Source organism: Hypomesus transpacificus, chromosome 3 (assembly GCF_021917145.1).
Source record: "Hypomesus transpacificus isolate Combined female chromosome 3, fHypTra1, whole genome shotgun sequence".
NCBI classification, from domain to species: Eukaryota; Metazoa; Chordata; class Actinopteri; order Osmeriformes; family Osmeridae; genus Hypomesus; species Hypomesus transpacificus.
In genome coordinates, this window is record NC_061062.1 from 8426353 (window position 1) to 8452598 (window position 26246).

The 26246-nt window shown below is 48.2% G+C and overlaps 1 protein-coding gene across 2 annotated transcripts; it reads right to left on the bottom strand.

Annotated features, from left to right (window-relative positions):
• Positions 1-677: 677 nt before the first annotated feature.
• On the bottom strand, positions 678-25432 carry LOC124465490 (forkhead box protein N3-like). 2 transcript variants are annotated; one of them, XM_047017298.1, is made up of 4 exons: positions 25344-25432; positions 8307-8369; positions 7446-7551; positions 678-5388 (listed from the first exon to the last, which is right to left on the bottom strand). In XM_047017298.1, exons 1-4 carry the CDS (start codon positions 25408-25410, stop codon positions 4923-4925), a joined length of 702 nt encoding a protein of 233 aa, XP_046873254.1. In that variant the 5' UTR covers positions 25411-25432; the 3' UTR covers positions 678-4922. The 2 variants fall into 2 exon arrangements, with proteins under 2 accessions (XP_046873254.1, XP_046873264.1); XM_047017308.1 differs by lacking the exon at positions 8307-8369.
• Positions 25433-26246: the final 814 nt, after the last annotated feature.

Below are 26246 nucleotides of genomic sequence, written 5' to 3' on the forward strand. Positions count from 1 at the left end.
ACATGCAGGCAGCAGGCAGTGCAACTGCTGTTGCAGTGACAGGCTTAATGCACACTTTCCTCCTTACTTTACTGCCGTTGCATAGCAACTGAGTCGGCCGAGGGTGTGGTGCTTGTGTGGTTTGTGTGCGTGAAAAAGAGAGGGAGAGAGAGAGACTTGAAATGGCCTATCATTAAGTCTGTCCCTCTAATTAGAAGGGTGTCCCGCATGTACTGTATAGTGCAACACAAACAGGCTTTGAAATAGCCTCCATGGGTTATGAGGCATAAGCAAACATCGCACTGTGTGTCTCAGACGACGTACACAAAGAACCACCTTTCCTCCCTCCTTCAACACAACCCACAGAGGGCATACTGTGATGTGATTCATTTCATTGTTGACATCAGTGATTATTTTGATACTTCTGAAACATGGTACTGTATTACCTTTTTAATAACCTTATCCCATCGGAATGTCTGTCACTGATGTTCAACACAACAAACGTAAGCCTTGGTCAGAGTATAAGATCTATAGTGTGTGGCCATTCACAAAACTGTTCCTAAAATACATTCCACTGGACCAGTCTAAGAATATTACATTTATGAAAACATTGTGGTGAAGGAAAACTTGTCTACTCGTAAAGTCTTTTTTGTGTTGCTCATAAATAAATTATATAATAGAATGAAGGCTTACTCCTATCATTTTGCAATGCGTTCTTTTTTATTGCAACTGGAAGACAATACAGCACAGAAACTTTATGGTAGTTTTTTTTCTTCGGAAATAAACAGAATAAAAAAAACAAAAAAACAAACAATCAACAACAACAACAACAACAGAAGAAAAAAAACATTTTGTCGTCTTGATGGACAAAGTGATATTTACATTAATCAATGAAGTTATTTGTCTTTGGCAATATGATTACACATCAAGGAAATACAGAACGCATACTTCTATACGTCTCCATATTAACGGATCAGTTGGAAGGTCATGCCGTCAAGACTACAGTTCACATAAAGAATACAAAATGATTGGTAGCATGTTTTTTCATCATACACCATTTACCTGTTACAAACTACTTGGCTTTGTGTTGTTTTGTTACGCCTTACAGTTGCCATGTTAACAAAGAATCACTTTGTATTTCTAAATATTTACTGAAACAAACATGGGGCCAAAAAAAAGTAGTTGGCAATTTATAATGAATTTTAAGTTTGTAAGCTTCTAGTTTGGGGGAATAAAAAGTACCAGGTATTTTCTGGGAATCTCAGATAACTAGTGAACAAAAATGAAAGTATATCTGACTATTATTTGCTCACTCATCACATATTCTGCAAACCTTGTAAAACAGTAAACAAAAAATGGCAGTTGAACATAAAGACAAAATATACACGCACACAATGAAACACTATTTGAGTCTTTCCGAACTTTTGCCTGGCTAGTATTAACAGTTTGTTGATTTATTCATAATCTCTATACTTTTTAATAACACTTTTTTCATTTTTAAAACATGATGGAACCCAAGGGACTGCTGAGGGAAAGTTATGTAGTGAAACAAGAAGGAAATATCCCTAGTATTTGTAACAAACTAAGGGGAATAAACTGAAATATACATAATTTTGATCAGTAGAGGGTACATTTTACACAACAGGCAGTCTTACTGACAGAAGCTCATCACATTGACCACACTGAGGAGAAGATAAAGTCCAACTTAAACGTTTATGTAAGTTTATAAAGCAATAGTGCTTAGAAGTGTTGTATTAACATTAAAAGTTGCTTTATAAACAGACACAAACGCTTAATGTCTTTTACGTGTCACATGTTATGAGGAGATTACAAGGAGTTTATGCATGCCACACTGAAAAGTTATCATGTCCCGCATCTTATCAGCTAGGAAAAGGATAAGGGCAGGACGTTACTTTGGAGGCCAATGAGACAACAAAAAAGTGACAACTTTCTAATAAGGTCTTCACTAGGCTCGATACGTTTTGTCATTCCGCACATGTACCAGAATTTCATGGCCACAGAAAAACAACTGAGCGCAAAAAAACCCCCACACAACATAAAACATCCCATTGAACAATACACAGGAAGTAGTGTAATAAAAAGTATGAATCTTAACATTATAGATATTGCGTCTGACAGACATGCTACAACTCACTGGCAAATTTATGTTGGACGTACACATCAAGTAGGTGTGTATCTGCCTTATTTTTAGGTTCATATAAAATTGTACAGGCTTTGGCACTGAACGTATACAATATCTGAAATTCAACATCGTAGTGCAACCCGGCAAAATGATGTTAATATAATGCACTAGAGTTGTATTAGCCGTCAAACTAAATCTGTATTGTTGTCTGAGTTTTATGTGCAACAAGTTAATAATAGCCGGAGTAATACTGACATTGAAAACCGAAAAATAAAATAAATGGTTAAAACCAACAACAAAAAGAGAAATCAAAGCAAAGACACCACAAATATGTGTACTGAGCCAAAATGCTGCTGTGTCTTTTTAAATGGAAGACCCTGAAATATCAAAGACGTACCAAGCCTTTAAAAAGAAAACATGGTGGAAGAACTAGCAAGGGGGGGGTGGGGGGGTGGAGACCTTCACTCGCTACACAGTTCTCCTATATGACATGAGTTTGAAAATGGATTCACCAACATCCCTCTGACACTATAGACAATTTACAGCATGGCTATGCACAAAAGAAAATAAAAAAACTTTCAAGGTGCAAACTTTGACATCACATGAAATATGTTTAATCCTTAACTGCTAAGTAATAACAAATGAACAAACAGGTCAAACACTTTATGGACTGTTGTGTTTGTCTTATCAAGCATGACCACCAGGTGATTTGACAATTCTGGGGCCATTCTTGTATGGAGGAGAAAGAGGTGTTGGAGAAGTAGGAGTACAAAATGAGCTATCTGGTGGTAGATCGCACTTCCACTCCAAAAGTGAAATCCTAATATTGCAGACAGCTTTTGCAAACAGTCCGGGTTATTGTCCCTGAAGAGAGTTAACTTAATCTTTTCCGAGTCCACAACAAAAAATTATAATCATAAGATGAGCGAGGACAAGAAACAAATAAATTGAGTTCATATTAAGACAAAACAACAAAGAGGAGTTCCACACCAGGTGCAGAACTTCGAGGCAGAACCAATTTGCTCTCTAGGATCTATATTTATATGAAAATAATTCATGCTCCATGCTAAATACATTATTTACCTTACGTGAACTTTTCTCAGAATAAAAAACTGTTTTCTTTTCTTTTCTTTTTTGTACAGAACCCATGCAACACGATTTGGAAAATCCTGCTGGCTACATTGCTTAAATTAAGAAAGGGAAGGGAAAAAAGCTTTTAGGTGAACCTTTATACAGTGTTATCCTGAATGGATGAAATTGCTTTATTACGTTGAGGGTAGGTAAGAAAACAAACAAATAAACACAAAATCCATAGTCATATATTTCTCTCACTAAAAATAAAATTGGCAGGCTCTGTAGCTTCCTTGTCAACCAGTCAAGGTGTTCAGGTTTTTATGCCACAGGGAAAATATCACAATTTTCATATACATTTAGTCATTTAGCAGACGCTCTTATCCAGAGCGATATACATTTAGACTTTTTGAGTCTAACTCACTTTGATTGCTTTTCAAAAAGGACACAGGCAGTTTCTGAGGTCATCTTCCTCTCTGGTAAGCACTAGCCAGCCTATTAGCTTATGGCTTCTTTACATATTTAACTCTGATAACTATATTTTAAAAGAGGACTTCTTCAAAGCAACTAAAGAGGACTTCTTCAGAGCCACTAAGCCTTTTCTACTGTATACCAGTGACCTTTGTCCCAAAACAGTTATACTTCAAGAGGTAACGATCACGGTTCTTTTTGCCTTGGCATGCTACATAGATTTGGGTGGCTAAATTGTATCAGCACCTTAGAAAGACAGGTGATGTGGCAAACACAAGGCAGTCAATGAATTACTAGTATCATCACTGGGCTGACCAAAACTTCCTCTTTGGCACCATCCAGACGCTGACACACTAAAGACATGTACACGCAAGCTATTGTGGATTTGTTTATGGGGTCACTGGCAGATATCTGGGCTATGCTAACAACGGCTAAGCTAACAGTTTCAAGGGATTTCACTTTAAATGAACATCAGGGTTACTTCTGCAGTCTGCCTTTTCACATTTTACCCTCCAGATGCTTTGCTGCAATGTTAAGTCAGTTAAATTGATGAGTCATTTTACTTGGACAAACCAAAAAGTTAAGAGTTGTTTTTGCTGACAGCATAATACTATTACTTTATTGTTTGATACTAACACCAGTTGTTTTTGCACTTTGTAATGCTCCTTTTTTGAAGAATTTGCATCGCATTATTAAAACTAGTATGGAATAAGTGGGTAGTTAAAAATATGTAATAACTACAGTGCTGTAGTTTTTACTACATCCCACTGATGTAACTTGCCTATGAGGCAACTGAAATGTTATCCTATAACTGAACAAAGCTAAACATGCACCCCCTACAATCGGTTTGATATCAATGACAATGATGGTCCATATCAATGTATCCAGGCCATATCTTAGTAATGGTGGGGTCTTTTTCCCCCCAGAAAACAATGTTTCCCCCTCCTTGCTCTCAGCTAACAGAAACCTGTTGGTAACTTAGCTGAAATGTCTTTAAAAAAAAAGTTCAGCTATGGCTTTAGTCTCCTTTCAACAAAACAAAACAACAACATAAAATCAACCCTCAAAAACATTAACACCAACGCTAGGAAAACAGAGTGATTGTTTGATATTGCCACAAAGCATTCAGATTTTTTCACCTGATGTCCTGAAAAAAGAAATCGTAAATTTTATATTAAAAGTGATGTTTTGTTTAATTTTCTTGCTCTTTTCAGCAAAATCTTCCCTCTCTGTCTCTCTGTCTCTCTGGCAGCACAAGTCAGTTTTTTGTAGGTTCTTTCTGCTCTTTCTGGCCTTTGGCCGTCCGATTGGTAATATTGTTCAAGCAAGCTCTGACTCCAGCGAGGTGAAGCAGCGAACCAGCTGCTTCCTTCATCTCTTCATCGTCGCTCTCGGGCGGTTTTTCCGTACGCCGTTTTTTCAGCGGGAGCGTATCGCTCGCCAGTCGCAGCTTGGTTTTCAGGAAGTGATGTCGTTTCTTAAGTTGGGGGGTGTGGCAAGAAGCGGAGTCTATATCAATGGGCCAATCCCGGGGCTCCTTCTTGATCTTGCTCTTGTCGTCCTCTTCTGTGTCGCTGCCTTCGTTGCCATGGACACTAGAGTCGCTGCCCTCGTCTGATTGGGCTGTGCTGTAGGTGTGGTCCTCCTTGGGGTCACTGCTGACCAATGGGGAGTCGCAGGATGGTTCACTGTCACTTCGCTTCCGACAACCCACCAAAACTGTCCTGTGTAGGGGAAAGAGAAAGGCGAAAAGATACCAGTGTTAGGATACATAAAGAAACATACTCAATCAGTCACTCTTAATCAACCAGACAGAGGACACAAAGAGGCAGACAGACTGTAAACATACTTGCACATCTACAGTACATACGCACAAAGCTGCAGCCACAAGAGAAATGCCTGGAGTGTTCCTTTTGCTAAGGTCTGTGCTTCTCATTTGTGCTTAAATGACACTCACAACACACACATTAGCTCGTCGCCAGACTAAACTAGTGCATGGTGCACACACGCATTGTAGGAGGGGGGGATGACAAGAAACATAAGTAGCACACTAACTAACAGGATGTTACACACTTAACAGTTCTGTGCGTGTGACTCAGGGATACTTGGCATGTTTACAGACACAGATGGGGGCTCGGTCGTCAGTTAACGCCGCGCCGGTTAACGCACAGCCGAGCTAGCCGTGACTGCTAACGCTAATCAATGAATCGGCGTCTAATTGAATTAGACAACAAGCATCTGATCGAGGCGCTACAGAGGGAGAGAGACAGAAGAAGAGATGGAGAGCTAGAATGAGAGACAATGGCAAGCAAAGGCTACGGGGGAAATTGCCTTTATATGTTTGCCATTCAGTGTGTGTGTGTGCGTGCGCACGCAATTGTTTCAACGAGAAGTGTGGCATCGCAGCCTATGATAGTGAAGACCTCAAACGAGTCAATATTCTGCCGATAGCTACAGTTCCACTCGATTCAACTGAATTTGGTTCCTGCGCTATCACCAGGGTGTGATTATGATAACATCACGTCAAAAGCATTATAAAACAGTTTATTTCTCTCTTTCTTTTTCCCCCCCACTGTTCAGTTCCCTCGTTTAGGCATCCGCTCTTTCAGGCCAATCACACCTGAACGAAAGCATCGGGCACGGATCAGTCAGCCTTGCTGCGTCGCGGCCTGTGGATTTCTCTGACAAACGCTGGCATTTCCCCCGCACGTCTGAGAGCTCTGAACCTGAGTGCTTTTGGCCGGGCGCAGTCTGCCGGGCGCAGTCTGCCTGGTGCATTTAGGGCTCATGAATAATGGCAACAGGCCCAGCGGGCTAAGAAAACTGTGCTCAATAATTCATATCTAAATGCAGTGTCACTCACTCTCAATGCCAGGTCGCCTTCCTGTTGTCTCACAGGTGCCTTCGTTACAGGGTGGGGAAGGCTGTGTGGGGGCGCGTGGAGGTACACGTTCCCAGTGAGGATTAGTATAGAGGTAGAAAAGAAGTCAATCCGAAAACAATGGACGTGTGTGCGTCACGGAAGGACAGAGGGGGGGGGGGGGAGCGTTTGTGCCATCTCTTGAAGTCTCTTCTTTAATTGGGTCACACGGCACAGTACCAATGGGCCGGTACCAATTTATAGCCAGCCTGGTGTCGCTAAGCTGGTGTGACTGTTTCTGTGTCCAGCTGTCAGCTGCCTCTATGATCAAGTTCTCCCGGGAGGGGGGGGGGGGGGGGGGGGGTTACAAAGCCCATTTGAAACTCGTTGGGAATAGTGTTTCCAGGTGTGGCTGACACCTGTTCGCACCTGCATAGCCTGGGGCAATTGCATTCTGTCCACACCTGTTGTGAGTGTGTGTGTGTGTGAGTCTATATACACCCCCTCCCCCCCTATGCCAGAAACTGGATTTTTGTCCACCATTTTAATTCCATCCTCTCACTCTCTCTTACCCTGATGAATCCTGACAAACGTACACATATATACGGAACACACTGAACTGGTCAGACAGGGACAGGAGTCCTCACAGTCCTCAGCACAGCACATATTCATTTAAGTATGCTTTCTTAACTTCAGTGACTTGTTATCACTGGAAAGTAAAACACAGGCTTTGCACAATCACTTAATAGACAAACAAACATACCAAGCAAATTGTAATGTTTTTCAGTTTTGGGAGTGCTTTTTTGTGTGTGTTTTTCTTGCTCCAAGACAATTGTGTGACAGGGTTGTGTGTGTGTGCCTCTTGTGGTGTTGAGAATGTGTGTGCTTGTGTTTGTGTTTAAGGTTCAGGTGTGTACTGACCTGACTGTGGCCGTCCTGCTGCCGAGGGGGTTGATGGGAAGCGGTGGGATTCCTGGGAAGAGACCTTGACTCATCCTGGCTCCATTCTGGATCACTCCCTGAGGGACTGGACAGGGGGGGGGGGGGGGAAGAGAGACGGCGAGAGGATGAGAGAGAAAGACAGAGAGAAGGACACTGTTAATGACGCATGCAAGTGCACACAAACACACATCCTCAGTCCGCCAATATCCAGATAGCCCTTTTCAGGAAAATCATCAAAGAAAGGATTAAAGAGGGATGAAAAGAAGGGGGAGGAAGGCAGGAACTGGAGAGACCCCAAACAGGCAGACATCCACAGGCCCAAGCTGCTCTCCTCATGAACCAACCCATGGGTCCACACAAACACAAACCACCCTGGCAAATATGTGTGTACGTGCACACACAGGGCCCGTCTTATTAAAAGGCTTTCTTAGATCAGAATTAGTTTAAGATTTGGCAGAAGGGAATGGCTTGAGGAACAGAGAAAACGATGGGGCGTGAGTAGGAGAGAGCGAGAGAAAGCGTGGACAAGTGAGAGACAGAGATATGAGAAAACAAAAGGAGAAAAAACATAAAAACATGGAAGCAGGACAAACTGATTTCTTTCCCATAGACTTTGCTAGAAACACCCTGTGGAAAGACATTGCTGGAAGACAGCAACAGAGAGAGAGAGAGAGGAGTGGGAAGGCCAGAAAGAAAGCAAGAGAGAGAGAGAGAGAAAAGGAGTCACTTATTCTCTGACTTCCATTAGTAGATTGGGATCACCCACTTTGTGATTGGATTTGTAGATTGACAGACGGCCTGATCCTGGCCTGCTGTGTCATGTGACCCCACAGTACTTACAGACCCCGTGGGACTCAGGTGTATTCAATAACATCATGGCTGCCGCAGCATCAATGTCCTGATCTGGGAAAACGCAAAAGGACAATGGCCATCCTTTTCAGGTACGGTATTTACAGTGCTGTTTTGGGTTTCATTTGGACACAGGATCTAGGATCTGCCTCCCCCATACAGTCCCCAGTTGTCTTCGGGGGCACCACTCCAAACTGATCAGAGATAAGGGTGTGGAGGCACCATCAAGATACTTGTTAAACGTGAGCAGGTCGGTGCCGCAAGAGCAAGTACAAATGTCCAACAGAATGTGCACACACAGGCACAATTCAGAACACACACACACAGACACACACACACAGAAAGACACAGATTCAGACTGAGAAACGCATCAGGTTTCCCCTCTCCCTCAAGCTGAAAGGCACACACACGTCCATGCCCTGACTAAGCCTGTCTAAACGCTATTGATAGAACACAAACGGGGCTCAATTGACGAGCTCACCGTCATTAACGGACTGACACCATCTTCAAAAATTGCAGTCCCAACGTTGATTTTCGGGGGGGTGGGGTTCCTCTCCAACCCGCTGGTTTTCCAGTCAGAAAATCCATCCGACCTCGGCGACGGAACACAATTGAGGTTAACGTTGGGGAAACAGCTTGTAATTGGCTGAAAGGCCTGCGTCATCGCTGGGTAGGGCCATCCAATGGACTCAGTCATTCATACGTTAGACTCGGAATGATTCGTCTTTTGTTTTTTCCGAGACAACCAAACAATAGCGGGGGTGCCTAGCGGTGGAGGCCGTGGCCGTCTGGGGCTGGGTGTGCTGGGGCCCCCTGCACCGGCACACCTGCCATCACTCTCTATCTCTCTCTCTGTTTGGGTTGGCCAGGCGGTAGACATGGCACGCAAGCGTTTTTGACATGGCAGGCGCCCCTAATCTAAAACAGATGGCCCGGTTATTGGAGGGAGGAGGAGGAGGAGAAAAAGGAAGAAGAAAAATAAAGAACAACAGAAGATGAGGATAGGAAAGAAAAGGGGAGGGGGGGTGGGTGGAGATATCGTAGGTTTGGAAATCACGCTTACTTTTCTGCCCGCTTGCGAGGGGTGTGGCGGTTGCCTTGGCAACCCCCTCACTCCCACAGGTCGCCATGGTCACTGCATATCCCCCCCCCCCCCACTCCAATTAGGGTGAGTTGCGCAGATAGCGCATGTATAAAGAATTTCTCACTGTCTGCCCTCGCATAAAATGATGCGATTGATCTTTCAAACGCCATGGATTACCACCTTTTGTGTAGTCTCCAGGCCTTTTTTGGTCTTATTTTTTCTCTCTCGTTGTTCAATGGAATCCACAGTAACCCACAATACTCCCACAGACAACGTGTAAGAGACCAAAGCGGTCGACACAAAACACCTCAGAAGAGCTCCAAAAAAAGAGAGGTGACCGTGGAGGGCTCCGAGAGAGAGAAAAGGAGGGAGGGAGTGGTGGGAGGCCTGCTGGGACACGACCGGCCCTTCATCCCGTTCTTCCTCTTCGTCGTGTGACCGAGTGACAGAACGCAAAGTGACAGCGGAGACGCGGAGCGGTCGGGATTAGCGTGGTCGGGCTAGCGCGGTGAAAGGCTAACGAGAGGGCTTCATTGTGGCGGGGGTTCATGTCTCACAATGGGAGAGTCCATTCAGACGGAGAATTGGAGGTTGGGTCGGGGGGGGGGGGGGGTGGAGGGGTATTAGGGGATGGGCTAGTGGCCCCCAGATTGAAATAGAACAGCAGAGTCCTTGCCCTGAGAGGTTGTTGAAGAATGTTGGGTCATGTCTTGGGGCAATGGGATAGCCGAGTGAATCGTGTCTCATATAAATAACTGTCTGTGAGAAACCTCTGTGCCTTTCTCCTACTTTTGCTCGCTCTCTGTTATGTTTCCTAATCTCTCTTGAATAGGAACGCCAGTGAAAACCCCATATTCTCTGCCGTGCAAACTTTTTGGAAACCCTTACACGAGCTGGCCACCAGGTGGACACCCTCGCTCCAACATGCGGAACAGGTACAGGTAAAGGGTTAGGTGTCCTCACTCTCCGTAGCGCTTTGGCCCTCTTTGAAGATTTCTACACGAGCCACAAGTCGATCTCTCTGGCAGTCTTTCTCTCTGCCTCTTGCTGTTCACTTTCTGTCTCTCTCTCTGCATTTTTGTAACTACCAACACCACGACCCTGGCTCTCTCAAGGAAAGCAAGTTTCCTTGAGAGAGCAGAGGTCATTTCCCCCGTCCTGGTTTGATGGTGGTGGTGGGGTGCAGTGAGGTGTGGTCAGGGCTCCATAAGCCACTTCGACAGAGCCGTCGAGCGCGGTAATTGTACAATGAAATAGTCCACCATTCGCTACACTCCATCCGTGTCATCTTCAAACGCACACCGTGCTGAGCCTGGCGCTTACACACGTCCACGCGGCGATGTGCGTCAACCTCGTCTTTCTGCATTTAAGGTCAAAACGTATGGCACGGTTTGATCGTTCACGAATGCATGATCAATATGTGGAGCCACCGACACGTTCGGCGTTCAAGATGTGCATGTGAGTGTTTGTGTGTGAATGACTGAGTGAATGAGTGTGTGAATGAGTGAGTGAATGAGTGAGTGAATGAGTGAGTGCGCTCATCTCAGCAGTTGCAGTCCGGTAAGTCAACCTCGTCACTGCCCACTATACCTCTGCTATCGTCCACAATAGCCTCCAATAACAACAGAGGCAGTGGGCATTAATAACTGCTTAATGGACTCCTGAGGTGGTTAACAGTGCGTGTGTGTGTGCGTGTGTGTGTGTGTGGGGGGGGGGGGGTTAAGTGTGTGTGAATGTGTGTTTCTGTTTGTGCCTCAAAGACACAAACTGCTGACTGGCTGTGCAGTGAGAGGCTGAAAGGTCTTGATTCTGTAGAGGGTTTATCGTCTATTGACAAACAGAGAGAGCGAGAGTGGCAAGTCGGGAAACTGCAATAGCAGCCTCCTCAATGGCATCTTTCATCTAGCTGCAGGAGTGCTGTTGGTCTTTGTGTGGATATAATACCACATGACCTAAAACATCAGTGTGCGTGTGTGTGTGTGTGTGTACAGACAGTGGATGTATTGCAAGAGTTGCATAGTGGCAATTTGATATGAAACATGCTCCAGCAGATCTTTAGGTTTGTAAAGAACGTGCGTTTTGTGTGTGTGTGTGTGCACAGGGCAAGGGTCGTCGTCAATGGTGACCTCCTTAAGAGCAAAATGTAACTGTGGCACTCTAGGGATGAAGGGCGGAAAGCGATGGGCGCTATGGAAGACAGAGAGATGTTGCTTCTTAATAGAATCTGTGTGGTTCTTCTTCGAGTTGAGTTCTTTCAGTGGCGAGCACAGCAGCAGGAACTCAACAAAGACACTTTCATTAACAGCCCTCAGCCAAGGTACACACACACACAAACAAACACACAAACACACAGACACCAACACAAGCGCGCAGAGACACAAGCACACACACGTATTGTACTCCTTTTAATATCTTGTAGTCCCTGCTAGGGGCTGATTAGGGAGGCAAGACTGTGTACTTTTATCCTTAAGGAGTGATCTTCACAAATGTGAAAATAACAGAATTAGCTTTCATTCATTCAAGGGCTTTGCGTCGCGAGCCTTGTCCTCGCCAATTCCCCAGATTTCCTAAAAGTAGACCCTGATCTGGGAACGCTCTGAGCAGCACAGGAGAGGAATTCGGAACTGTCGACGTTTCGACGGCGGCCGTCGCGCAGGGGCATCCGGTGAGTTCCACCAAAGCCGCCAGTTCTCCCGAGCGTTGTGGTGCTGTTCCTTGGCGCTGTTGAAGAGTGGTGGAGAAACATCTCTCGAGACCCGAGGAAGACGAAACAGCACGGGGTCGCGCTCCGTGTCCCTCTGACTGGCGTGAATATAGCGAGACACAACGAGACCACATTGGAGAGACCCGGCAGAAATACGTCTGAGAGGGAGCCGACTCAGACATGCAAATATGGAGGGGGGGGGGGGGGGGGGAGGGGTATAAATAGGCCATCCATGTTGTTGCTCGGTAACAGGGTGTGTTTATCACTAATGTAATGGGATCTCTTAGGTCATGGATGGCTGTTTTGCGCCCACACACACTCATAAAGGTGTGTGTCTACTTCCAAGTCTGTGTTTCTGCTCGGAGCGGGATTACGAGTGAGTGGACGTGTGCGGCATTAAAGCTGACAGCTGACGTGCGCACGCACGCACGCACGCGCCGGGCTGCCTGCTGAGGTCTAGTCAGCTGAACTGCACTCAGAAGCCGGCGGATATCTGCCGAGGTCAGATTACAGACTGCTTTAGCTAATGGAGCACTCAGACGCTCACACACACACACACACAAAACTGTACATCGCCCATACCGCGGCAAAGCACCGCAAAGACACGCACACATAATCTGTGTGTAATACATAATCGTTTTTTTTTTTATCAACTTGCTGGATATTGCATCCTCCAAAGTCTTTGCCCAAACTTTGATCACTCGGAGAAGAAAGACGGAGAGGGACAGGGAGAGAGAGAGACACGACGAAGCCCGTGACACGTGGCGAGAGAGGGAGGCAGAGAGAGAGAGAGAGAGTAAGAGTAAGGGGACAGTGAACGGCAGGCACCGCGGTCATTGGAGCCCACAATCTGTGTAGCAGATGTACCGGCACAACACACAAGGCAAACACACACACACACAACCTCACACGCAGAGTTAAAGGCATATCTGTCATTTACACGGCGCTACAACCTGGTTAACAAGGCCCATCCCTTCTGACACGGTTCTGAGATGCGTTCAAGGGTACCAAATTAGCGACACGTCACATCAAACACACATCAACAGCACTGCGTACAGCCTTTGGAAAGCCCGCCGGCTGAGACACTGAAGGTATTTAGCGGGATGAAAACATCTAAGCAAAGTGGGTTGGTGTCCACACACTATGGTGCTTGATTGTATGAGCGTTACTAGTTTCGAAGTGAGAAAGATGAGGGGGGGGGGGGGAGGGGGGAGACCTTTTGTAATGCGAATGAATCTTAGAAGGAACACTTGACGCACGCCCACATTTGGACATTTGGACGCACAGGCCGAGAGAAAGGAGAGCAAACAGCCCCCCCCTCCGGATTTGCAAGCACCCCTCTGGTCAATGTGTGATCTAATGATTGGGACTTGGTTGACACGAATAGGCACTTGAAGCAAGCTAATACACCCCACTGTGAAAGACAGAGAGAGAGAGATTGGGAGACCGTAAGACTATCGGTGTGTGTGTGTGTGTCTGTGTGCATTTGCGTATGTGTGTGAGTCAGAGAGAGAGAGATAGAAATACAGTGAGAAACAGCCTTAGTGTGTGTCTGTGTGTGGGTATGTGTCTGTGTGTGTGTGTGTGTGTGTGTACATGTCCAGCCCTCCCTCCATCGTGTGCTCGGGTGATAGAAGTGCCGGTGGAGCGTGAAGGAAGCGGCGCCCGAGCAGAGAAACAGCGGTGGCCGCCCGAGTTCTTCAAACAGCCATTCTGTTATTCTTTTAACAAGAGAGAGGAGGGGGGGGGGGGGGGGGGTCTGGGGGCAGGCTCGGGGGCTTTCAAAGGGATCAAAGACAGAGCTCGTCGAGACGACAAAAACACCAAACACGTCAACAACAGCATCGGGGAGTGGCCACAGGAGGTGGCCAACGCACAGGTGTGTGTCTGAGTGAGGCAGAAGGAGACACTTTTGGCCCAGTACAGTGAGGGAGCACTTTTGCGCACCCTCCCCATAACAACCCTCCTCCTCCACCGCCGCCGCCGCCACCAATGCTACCAGTCGAGGACTTCTGAAAAGAGCTTGTGGTCCTCCTCTCCTGTCGTCCATGCTTTCGATGACCTCCTCGCACATAGACGCAGGCTAGAACGGCCCCCCCTCACTTCAAACGTTTCCTTCCTTTCGCCTTCTCAATCCCTTTTGAGGGTGGACAACGTCTGCTCATTTGACAACGAAGTACAAACTTTCCTTGAAATGGGATTTATATTGACTGTAAACCAGGGTGAACACCCTACATCTCATGGTCATGATCAAATGACAATGTTGGGATATCATTTTGGACATCTTTGAGTGATATTGTCTGCGCGCTTTCGTACGTGGTTTGGGTTCAAAGACGCGTCGCTTGAGAAAGACTTGATGGAGCATGGGGGAGAAAACAGAGGAGAGAGCTCTGAAAGGAGCGAGGGTTCTAAAACAGGCCTTGAACCGCCCGTGAAGCTGGTGAATAATTAAGGAGGTCTTTACGAGGGGCAGAATCCTTTTGTAACTCCCTCTTTTTCCTCCTCTCTCTCTCTCTCTCCCTCCTCCCCTCTCTCTCTCTCCCTCCTCCACTCTCTCTGTGCGTCCTGTCTCGGTCTCTTCCTCCACCCTCGCCTTCTTCCACACCCCCACCCCTCCCAGATCTCCCGATCACTCTCTCTCTTCCTTCTTCCTTCCTCTCGTCCTCCTGACTGAAGGCATCTCCGCTTCCTTCCTGCCACTTGGGCCGGGGCTTGCTGTCGCCAAGGCAACTGGCTTCCATTTCTCATGCTGCGGGTTCGGAGCGGGCCCGCATGTGTGTGACACGTCACATGGGCCGCCAGAGGAAATACCAGATAGAGAGGGAGTGAGAGGGGGGTAAAGAGAGAGCGAGAGAAACAGAGACAGAGATAGACACACAGAGACAGGAAGAGAGATGGATAAAAACGGATTTGAAAAAGTATGGCTACGTATCGAGACAGACACAAAGAGAGCGGGAGATGGGAGAGACACATGCAGAGTAAACAAGAGAGATGAACAAAGACAGACAGAAGAAGTCAGGGGAGGGAAGGAAAGAGCGAGATGTGTAATCAGTATTTACATGCCTGTAATAGAAACCAGACGGTGGAAGACTTTAGGCCAAGTCATCCCTACTGAGATGACATCCTCCTGGGCTGTTAAGATGCATTTTCCTACCCCCCTACCTTTCTCTCTCTCTAGCTCGCTCTCCTTTCCTCCCTCCCTTTGTCACGGCAAAAAAGCAACCCAGTTTAATGTTACAACACACAGCCCTTTGTCCACAGCCTATTTTTAGGAGTAACTGGGTAAAAAAGGAGGCGTGAGAAGGAGGAAGCGAGGGGGTGAACAAGGCCGTAGAGTCCCGCGCTCCGGAAAAAAAAAAGTGAACCAACCGGTGAGAGAACGGGAAAGGTCGAAAACACTTGAACATTTTGCTCCACCTGCTGCCTGGGACTCGCCTCACACACACACACACAACTGCAGACCGGCGCCGCCGCTAACCCTAACCTGAGAGACCGGGCGTTTCGGCGGTGTGCAACGGAGAAAATTAACAGTTGTCCGCCCAAACAAGACAGGCGTCCGTCTTGTTGCCATGGGGAGGACCTAACTCTCCTGTGTGTCGAGGACGACCGAGACGTCAAACACCCACCGGCCATGCCCGCTGATACCTCCTGTATCCGGCCGTTCCCTTGGGAGGCAGACGCCGAACAGCCAGGCGTTTGGAACGCTGATGGGGAGAGGGAGAGAGGGAAGACCCACACGAGCGGAGAGGGGGAGGTGGGGAGAGAGAGAGAGATACCGAGAGAGAGAAAAGGAAGAGAAGGAGGCGGGGCCTGTAGAGCGAGAGAGCGAATGAAAGGTTGGGGGAGAGACGGCGGATCGATGGCCGAGAGTGTTAACAGCAGGAGCACCAATGGCAGACCTGTGTCAGAACGGAATAACCAATAGCCGATGGGTGTCTGGGGCTTGAGTCGCCAATAACAGGCAGAGCAAGGCACAGAGGAGGAAAATATGGGACAGGCCAATGAGCCAGAACAGGGGTGGATGTTGAAGACAAAACGCCTGGAGCCATTCAACCAACGCGCTCATCAAAAATTCAGACTGGGTCAATCCCATTCAGGTCAACAGAGGACAATCACCAGACACCTCCTACCCCCAAAAGACGGATACATCTTTTCAACAACCTTTTCTCTTGACCACTTCATTTATACATTGAGGATATTATCCTCAGCAAGGTCAGAAACGCTCTTTTTTCCATTCTCTCCGGAAGTTACCAAATGCCCCCGCCCTTCCTCTGGTCTCTGGGACGGTCTGTCCCGCTTCTGCGGCCCAAGAGGATCCTGGGAGCTGTGGTTTCCATCCCTGGTCAGAGGGATGGAGGGAGGGAGGAAGAGAGGAAGGGGGGAAAGGGACATCATGAGTGAGAGAGACAGAGAGCAAGGGGGGGGGGGGGGGGGGGGGGGGGAGGGGGGAGAGAGAGGTATAGAGAAAGTGTGTGAGGGAGAAAGATACAGGAGCGAAAGAAAGAGAGCGAGAGAGAGACAGAGAGACAGAGAGAGAGAGAGAGAGAGAGAGAGAGAGAGAGAGAGAGAGAGAGAGAGAGAGAGAGAGAGGAAAATAGGAGGAGTGGAATGGATGGAGAGAACGGGGCCACGTCTTGTCTGCGCTCTCCGTACCACCCTCGCCTGACTCGCCTTTTATGGCGGCAGACAAGGGGCTGGTGGGTTGCCAGAGAGGCGGTTATCCCCCCCTCTATGAGGGTACTGCTTGCTATGGTTTACACTCGTTTGGAACCCCTGGAGGCGAGGTCAGGCCTGTTAACAGAGATGAAGAGACCTTCTCTGGTGCACAGAGATGCCAGGGGGCAGACAGGAAGAGCACACACACACACACACAAACACATTACAGTGGCCACAAACACAGGCGCTCCTCCGAGTCTGCCACAACTGACTGAGCTCTCAGGCCTCAGAGATTTGAAGTTAGATGGAAGGGAGAGGGGACACACAAGAACAAACACACCAGGGAGGATCCGAGCGGAAAACTTGCTACCTCACAGAGGTGGCTAGCCTACCCACTCGGAAAAGACAAGGTGATGTCACAAATTGCCGTGACGACGGCCTACCGTGCAGAACTCCTTCTCTTCCAGCCCCGGGGGTTTGTGACATAACACCAGAGAAGGTGTGACGTACGGTGCGGGGAAAAAAAAGGGTAATGCATTTTTACTGTAGGAGGTGTGTGTGTGTGTGTGTGTGTGAGTGAGGCAAGGCTTTGTATGTGTGTAAGAGAGAGAAAAGCGTGTGTGACTGTATTGGAGTGTGTGTGTGTGTGACAATGCAGAACATCAAAGCTCCACCAACCTCTGCAGTCTGTTTATCAGTGTTGAAATCGGAGCGTGTGAAAGGTGAGGCGCGGCTAATGGAGGAGGAGGACGAGGAGGAAGAGAGAAAGGGAGGACACATTTTGGGAACGAATGGGGGAAGGTGTGACTGAGCATGTGACTGATGGAGGAAAGTGGGGTATCTGTACTTGAGACATTCTACACAGACGCAACCGTAAACAACTGTATGTAAGTGATCATTTGTGTATGTGTGTGTGTGTGAGCGTGAGCACGAGAGAGAGAGAGAGAGAGAGAGAGAGAGAGAGAGAGAGAGAGAGAGAGAGAGAGAGAGAGAGAGAGAGAGTGAGAGAGAGAGCGGAAGACAGAGACAGAGTGGATGTGGAAGTCTGTAATACTAGCTAATGTGATAACAGGCACTTAAGGACACTGAGAGACAGTGACAGGGCACTGAACTGACTGGATGTGGGGGGTCAATGCACGCTAGGAGACTACGCTGGGTTCAAAGGCAGGGAGAGGAGCTCCAAGCCCCGAGAAAGAGACTGGAAAGAGAACGACACAAAGAAGTGAAAAGGGGCAATAGAGGGTGAGGATTGAGAGAGGCAGTGCAACAACAACACCCCCAAAAAAATCAAGGAGAGACAAGAGTATCGTTTCACCAGCAAGAGTCTGAAAAGGGAAAGACAAGTGAAAGGGAGAAAGAGAAAGTGAGAAAGAGAGCGAGAGAAACAGACACGGGTATTCTGAACACGGGGCATACGCTGTCACATCCTCTTTGATGCAACTCTCGTGGAATAAAGAGGAGATAAAAGGAGGAGTGTGTGAGGGAAGGAGGAGAGAGAGGAGGAGTGCGGGGAGGAGAGGGGGGGAAGGGGGGAGGTGGGAGACAGCTCTCCCCCCCGTTTCTGAAGGCGCGCTCAGCGGCGGTGAGGATAATGGGCTGTGAAAAGCGTCACACGGAGAGTTCCCAAACTCTGTCCTCCGCTGACAACCTGTCCACCTTCCTCCTTCCTTCCCCCTACTCCCTTTCTCTCTGCAACGGCTCTCGTTCAAATCCCCTTTCCTCTCTCCCTCTCTTTCCCTGACTTCTCCCTCTCTGCCTATCCCTTCACAACTTCTCTGTCTCTCTCTCTCTCTCCTTGGGCCTTTGTTTTACTTTCTGTTTATCTCAGTTTCTGCCGTCATTCTTCTCCTTCTCCCTCTCCCTGTCTTTACCATCTCCAGGCTGCGTTGAGTCTTCTGTCACAAATGGGAAGAGATCCTCTCTCCCCTCTCGTCTCTCTCTCTCGCTCCCCCTCTCCCTCTCGCTCGCTCTTCTTTTTTCCATCTCTCTCCCTCCCCTCCCCTCCCCGTCTCTCTGCAGATCAATGCACTATTCTGTACTTTACCCCCTAGTTCTGCTACATAACATCCTGATTCTATTTTCAGTATAGTATAAATATTGGATCTGCATCACTGGCACTCCCGCAAGTTTACATGTCGTGTCTCGGGACCGGGCCGCCATCCCCTGCCTCCCCACCCTCGAGGGTGTGCACGGCGGACAGCATTTTAAAGTCAGAGGAGGCAGTGGGGTGCGATGACAGAATAAGTATTGTCAAAATGTCACGGCCCGGACCTCCGACTGCCATGGCTAGTGTTTGATGGGGGATGTGGGGAGAGAGGAGGAGTGTCGTGTGTAAAGTGGTTCCAGTGGTATGTTCTGTGACTCTCCCCAGCCTCCCGTGGGAGAGGGGAACAGGAATGAGACTTCCTGACAGGCTTTGTTCCGTGTCTTCAGTCCGTAGCACTTTCTCCAAATATTCATCAGCGATCTGGGATCCCTCTATTCTTCTGCATCAGCAAGTCAAATATCCCTGGGCTTATTCCGCTAGTGCTCAAAGCAGTGTGTGTGTGTGTGTGTGTGGGTTGGTGTACATCCATGACTGCATGAATGTGAGTGTGTGTGTGTGTGTGTGCGTAACCATGGTGGGCTGACTACTTCAAAGAGTTTCCCTTTAGCTGAACCCTCCCAGCTCTCTTGTAAGACAGTGGAGATGAGAAGGACTTTCCGACACACACCCCCCCCCCCCCCCAACACACACACACACCCCCCCACACACACACACCCACCCACACGTTACCTCCGTGCCCCGCTCTGTTGGTCTCTGCTCTAACTCCCCCTGAATGATTCAATAGATAAGATACGAAAATAGATGAAACCTTAATGGGTTAGGGCTGGCTGACCAGCCTTTCTGCCATACATGCTCTGATGTTGCAGCACAGAATATAGACAAGCACTGACACACACACACACACACACATATTCATGCGACTATGGATAAACACACGCACACCCACAGACTTGCAGTCATATCATATCTCAATCGATACGTCCAGCCGCTCCGGAGCTGGCGAGCTTGGCGTGGTGAGTGGGATATATCGACCCGGTGCACTAGTGCAAGGAGTGGGCGGTCGAGGGAGGCCCTTCTCACGTTACACACTCGGGAATCTCACGCACCCACACACGCAGCCTCTGAGACGAGCATGACCTCACTTTGGGAGTATGCGACCATAGTAAGTGACATCGTCGCACACGCCTCGGAGGAAGGACGCGTCCGGGGCGAGCGGACGACCGCCCGTGGACAAGGTGACTGACTCGCCCCTCGCCGAACCTGAACGCCAAGCTCCCTTGGATTGGACGCAAACTCGACTTTCCGAGGTGCAGTGAGTCCACCGTGTTCACGGGGCGGTGCAGTCAGCGCTGGCGCATGTGGGATCCCCGCGCCTCCGGCTCTCCATCCCCGACCGCATCTCCTCCACTCGCCTCCTCTCCTCCTCCCTTCCCCGCCGCTCCTCTTCCCTCTCCGTCTCCTTTTGTTCCAAACTGAGCGAGTAGGGGCTTGTACTCTAAGCCCTCCCTAAGCTAGATATAACACCCTCTCTCTTTCACTTTGAACTGAAGAGCCACAGCTCCAGCCAGGAGAGAGAGAGAGAGAGAGAGAGAGAGAGAGAGTTGAAAAGACAAAAAAGAGAGGGGTGTATTTGGAGGGCAGGCCAAATCGATGGTGGCCTGCTGGAGAGAGGGAGCAGAAGGGGCAGCAGGGCAGCAGCCTCTGAGGACGGATCACACGAGGGGAGGAGGAGGACGCGTGCGTTCAGTACACAGGTACGTGCGAAGGCGAGAGAGAGAGAGAAATGAGACTGGGAGACTTCCGACGGGGGGAGTGACTCGGGAAGATATGAGAGAGAGACAAAAGTGAGAGCACTAGAGAGACACCGAGAGATGAGAGAAAAGGCATTTTGGTGTAATCGTTAACAGGGTACTTCCATGGATCCGAAGAGACAGCGCTGCTCGGTAATCCCTGATTAAGACATCCTTTATATCTCTCTCTCTTCTCGCCGAGAACAATCGCTCGCTCCCTCTCTCTGTCCATTTCTTATTCATCTGCCTTTTTTCGAGGCCTCACCCTCTCTCCCTCTCGCCCTCTCTGCACTGTTTTCCTCTCATCCCCTAATGTCTTGCCACTTCACCCCTCTCTCAATCAGGCTCAAAAAGGCTTCACTCCTGTGTGTGTGTGTGTGTGTGTGGGAGAGACACAGACATAGAGCAGGTGGAGATTGAGAGTGCGTGTGCGACACCCCGTCATGTCCTCGTCTCCAGCTCCTTCAGAGACTCGAGAGGGGATCCCAGCACACGCCTCGTTACTGTGAGCGGGCCGGCTCAAAAGGCCAGAGCTTATGCACGCGCACGCGCCTCATCAGAAAGACCCAAAGCGTGCAGGTGCTTCACGCACGCTCGCACAGCGCACCGTGCGCACACGTCGAACGCGCCCCCCCCGCCGATGCTTCGCGGAAGACGCGCGGCACCTCCCTCCGCCGCCCTGTCCGCCGTCACCCACGCGTCAGCTCACTCCTGACACCGAGGGGGCCTGCCTGTCAGGGACTTCATGCCTCTGTCTCTCACTCCCTCCCCCCAGCAGCGTTCCCCCTTCCCCTGGCTATAATTAGGCCCTGTACTGAACCGACCCGCTCCAACAGCTAATTAAAGGTACAGTTCGTGGGGGAGAGACAGAGAGCTACCTGAGCCGCCTGGCTCTTTGCTGTTACTGTCGCTGTAGAGGCGACTTGTTTCCTCCTCTCTCTCTCTTTTTCTCTCTCTCTCTCATGCTTTATCTCTCTCTCTTTCTGTCCCTCGACATGGAACTCTAATGTCATTAGGGATCCGTTTGTAAAGCTGCACACACTGTCTGGGAGGGGAGGAGTCTTGAGTCTTTTCGTTGGGAACTTGGGGGTCAGGGCAAATGCTGTGTGTGTGTGTGTGTGTGTTTGCGTGTGCGTATATACAGTGCCCTCCAAAAGTATTGGAACAGTGAGGCCAATTCCTTTATTTTTGCTGTAGACTGAAAACATTTGGGCTTGACATCAAACGATGAATGTGAAACCAGAGATCAACGTTTCAGCTTTTATTTCCAGGTATTTACATCAGGATCTGATGCACAAATTAGAAAATATCACCTTTTTGTTCGAACCCACCCATTTGTCACGTGAGCAAAAGTATTGGAACATATGACTGACAGGTGTGTTTTGTTGCCCAGGTGTGTCCTATTACATACATTATTCAATCAATAAATACCACTGAATGTCTACACTCAGGTTCAGATTGGGTAAGATAGGTTTTGTCTATGCAGACTGTATTCAGAGGTGAAAACAACATGAAAACCGGAGCGCTGTCTTTGGGTGAAAAACAAGCAATTGTGAGTCTTAGAGAAGATGGAAAATCAATCAGAGCCATTGCAGAAACATTGGCCATAGCCAGTACAACCATTTGGAATGTCCTGAAGAAGAAGAAAACTACTGGTGTACTAAGTAACAGACGTCGAACAGGTAGACCAAGGAAAACATCAGCAGTTGATGACAGAAACATTGTGAGAGCTGTAAAGAAAGACCCTAAAACAACTGTTAGTGAGATCAGCAACAACCTCCAGATGGCAGGAGTGAAGGTATCACTATCTACTGTTCGCAGAAGACTTCATGAACAAAAGTACAAGGGCTACACCAGAAGATGCAAACCACTCATTAGCAAGAAGAATAGGAAGGCCAGGCTGGAATTTGCCAAAAAGTACAGAGATGAACCTCAAAAATTCTGGGACAAAGTTTTATGGACTGATGAGACAAAGATTAACTTTTACCAAAGTGATGGAAAGGCTAAAGTTTGGAGAAAGAAAGGAACTGCTCATGATCCCAAACACACAAGCTCATCTGTGAAACACGGTGGAGGTAATGTCATGGCTTGGGCTTGCATGGCTTCTTCTAGGACGGGCTCATTAATCTTCATTGAGGATGTAACACATGATGGCAGCAGCAAAATGAACTCGGAAGTCTACAGAAACATTTTGTCTGCCAATTTAAGGAAAGATGCAACCAAACTGATTGGCAGAGCCTTCATCATGCAGCAAGATAACGACCCAAAACACACTGCCAAAACAACAAAGGAGTTCATCAGGGGCAAGAAATGGAAGGTATTAGACTGGCCAAGTCAATCTCCAGACTTAAACCCTATAGAGCATGCATTTTACCTGCTTAAGAGGAGACTGAAGGGAGGAACCCCACAAAACAAACAACAACTGAAAGAGGCTGCAGTGAAAGCCTGGGAAAGCCTCAAAAAGGAAGAATGCAAAAGTTTGGTGACGTCAATGGGTCACAGACTTGCTGCAGTTATTGAAAGCAAAGGATTTGCAACTAAATATTAAGTCTTATTCACTTAAATATGTTTTAAGTATATCTGTTCCAATACTTTTGCTCACATGACAAATGGGTGGATTCAAACAAAATGTGATATTTTCTTAGTTGTGCATCAGATCCTGATGTAAATACCTGGAAATAAAAGCTGAAACGTTGATCTCTGGTCTCACGTTCATTATTTGATGTCAAGCCCAAATGTTTTCAGTCTACAGCAAAAATAAAGGAATTCGCCTCACTGTTCCAATACTTTTGGAGGGCACTGTATGTGTGTGTAGGGAGAAGGTAGTGGAGGGTGTGCAGGGTGTTTGAGAGAAGGCATGTGTGCAAGATACAGATGTGAGTTTGTGTGTGCGTGTGTGTGTGCGTTGGTACACGATAGTTCCGATCGTTCTCGCTCCCTGCTCTCCGCAGATGGTCCTCCCACGCAGGAAGGTGTACCTGGTGATACAGGTGAAACAGGAAACGCCTGTCCCTCCCGTCTCTCTCCCCGGCGGCGTGCCTGGTTCAGGATCAGGTGCCGGATCCTGTGGTAGTGTTACCTCGAAAGCACGGTTTACAAAACACACCTCTCACTGCTAATTATGCCGGTGTTTCAGCTGGGAGACTGGGGTCACAGAACAGCAGCTCTCAGCTCGTTCATGAAAATCTGCTCCTTCCAAAGGCGTGCTTTTTCCCAAGAGAAAAGGAGAAATAAACAGAGAGAGCGGAGAAACGAGAGCGGAACAGAGGGGGAGAGACGGGTTTTTGAGGGAAGCGCCTAGACAGGAGTTGAACGTTTGCAAAGCAAGGTTGAAAAGGGAGGGGGGGGGAGATAGCGGGATGAAAGGAAAAGCAGGAGAAATGAAGAAGATGAGGTCGAGGCGAGAGGACTGGAAAAGGGAAGAGGAGACCAAAAGAAAGAGCATTCGTTTGAACCTTTTGTTGGGTTCTTCAGAGATCGGCGCTGAAAAGTTCAAAGTTCTAATGGAAAAATTGGTAGCTGCAGACAAAACGAGCAGAGACAAACAAATGAGCCGACTGTACCATGGCTTTTGATACCGGCTGCAAAATGTCAACATGACATGTGAACAAAGCAGACTAACAGAGTCATCTTGACCCATCCACTTATCCAAACCGCTGTTGAAACAAAACAAAAGGTTTTGTATAGTGAAGTTTCTAGCGTGTTAAGTTAGTATATGTGGCTGTATTTTGACCCCCCCCCCCCCACCACCACCACCACCACCACCCACCGACACAAAAGCTTGGCGAGATGTCGACACGTCGCAGCCATGGCAACGCTACTTCAGGTGGGCTGGCTCAGAGCTTCCGTGCAAAACGGGTGCCATGGCAACTTCCTGAAGGTGAGATTCCATTCTCGGCTGGTGAGATTCTCGTGGATGTCAGTGTTCCAACGGAACAATATCCATGCCCATTATTTGGGGGGGGGGGGGGGGGGAATTGGACAGACAACAACAAAAAAACTAAAAGGAGCCTAGATCTGTTTTCAGGCTTGTTTCCCTATAGAAATTTGAGAAATCCTCTCCACTCGCTCAGCCTTGTCCTCCACAGTAGCTATATGAAGCTCTGTTTTCCCAGCACAAAGCCATTCAAATCAGCAGAAGCCTGGAATAGCGATGAACTGGTTCAAATGACAATGGAACAATGGCCATCTATATACACCCCCCCCCCCCCCCCCCTTGCTCAAAGCCTAACACCCATATCATAGGGGAGGGAAAGAGAGAGGGAGGAGGACGAGGAGGAGGAAAATAGAAGGAGAAGGACAAATATACATTCCAGTGGACTACTGTCGGGGAATAAAGAGAGGGGGAAGGGGAGCTAAAGCGGATGGATGCCAGAACCCCCCCCCCCTCCTCCCCCCCAAACCCCCCCCCCCCCCCATAACAGGCTTGTCTCAGGAGATAGAAGGGTGCACGTATGGGCCGCCTGGGGACTCAGCGGACAGGGGTGTCCCCGTCCCCGTCCCCGTCCCCCCTGTTACATTAGAATTCAGAGCCAATGTGAAATCCAACGCCATGAGGATCGACAGGGGTGAAAAGAAAGGCTGTAAAGAAGGGTGGAGAGAAGACAACAGGAAGGTGCAAGGGGAAGAAGTATAAAGGGGGGATGAGGGGGGGGGGGGGGTAGAGAAAAGAGAGAGAGAGACGGAGAAGGACGGGCGACACAGAGAGCACCTCACACGATGATAGATCAGCCGGCGTTGACGTTACCTTGTAGGAGGACTCCTCCAGTTTTTCTGAAGAACGGACTCCCGGGCCACATCGAGGGACTGGACATGCTGCGGACAAAAGAAAAAGGAAGGAGGTTGAAGAAGGAGGCACACGAAGATGACATGACCCAGGGACAGAGAGGAAGAAAAAGCGGCATTACTTCACAGCGACGACCTTAGACGTCCGTTGTTAAACAACTTTGATGGAAGTTGGCCTGCGTTCTGTCGCCGATAAGTGGCCAAGAATGACCGATAATGACTAGCAGTTTCAAGTCATGACCACATTTCTGCCACATGGGACGTGTGTGACCACAATAACAGCTAATGGCCATTTCTATCTCATGTAAATGATAGGCTGGGTGAGGTATGCTGCTGTGGAAGCAGTTCTGTGCTGAATGGCCACTGAGGGTTTTTTACAAACAGGAAGTACGCAGTAACAACTGGAGAGGGATACATTTGTCCAAAAATGTGTAATGGGGATATGTCAATATGTAGCCAGAGAGGATTGCTGTTTACACACACTCAGAAACATATAAAACATAACGTAATGGATCTAGTGATGAAAGTTCAAAATGTTAACAAAGCCCCCAAATAGCTTTACCTCTACAGCTGATGAACATAGACACACTCTCTCACTCTCTCTCTATGGATTGTTTCTTCCATACCCTACCTTTTCCTCCCTCCTCCACTCCCTCTCTATTTCCCTCCCTCCTCCTATACTTTCCCCGGGTTAACACTTTCTTTCACTGCGACCTCCACACGTCTGGATGACGCTGAAATCCGAGGGCCATTCGAGGAGTGGGCTGTGGCACCATGTAACGAGGCTTTCTCACTTCTCAGAGAAGCTTCTCACTCCCTCTACAGCCATTCGTCCTTTCACCGACTCTCTCTCTCTCTCTCTCTC

Coding starts and splice junctions, on each gene's coding strand:
- LOC124465490 (XM_047017298.1), bottom strand. CDS start 25,410: ATGTCCAGTCCCTCGATGTGGCCCGGGAGTCCGTTCTTCAGAAAAACT. Junction 8,370..25,343: donor TGGAGGAGTCCTCCTACAAG/GTAACGTCAACG, acceptor GCGTTTTCCCAG/ATCAGGACATTGATGCTGCG. Junction 5,389..7,445: donor AGCAGGACGGCCACAGTCAG/GTCAGTACACAC, acceptor TCCCCTACACAG/GACAGTTTTGGTGGGTTGTC.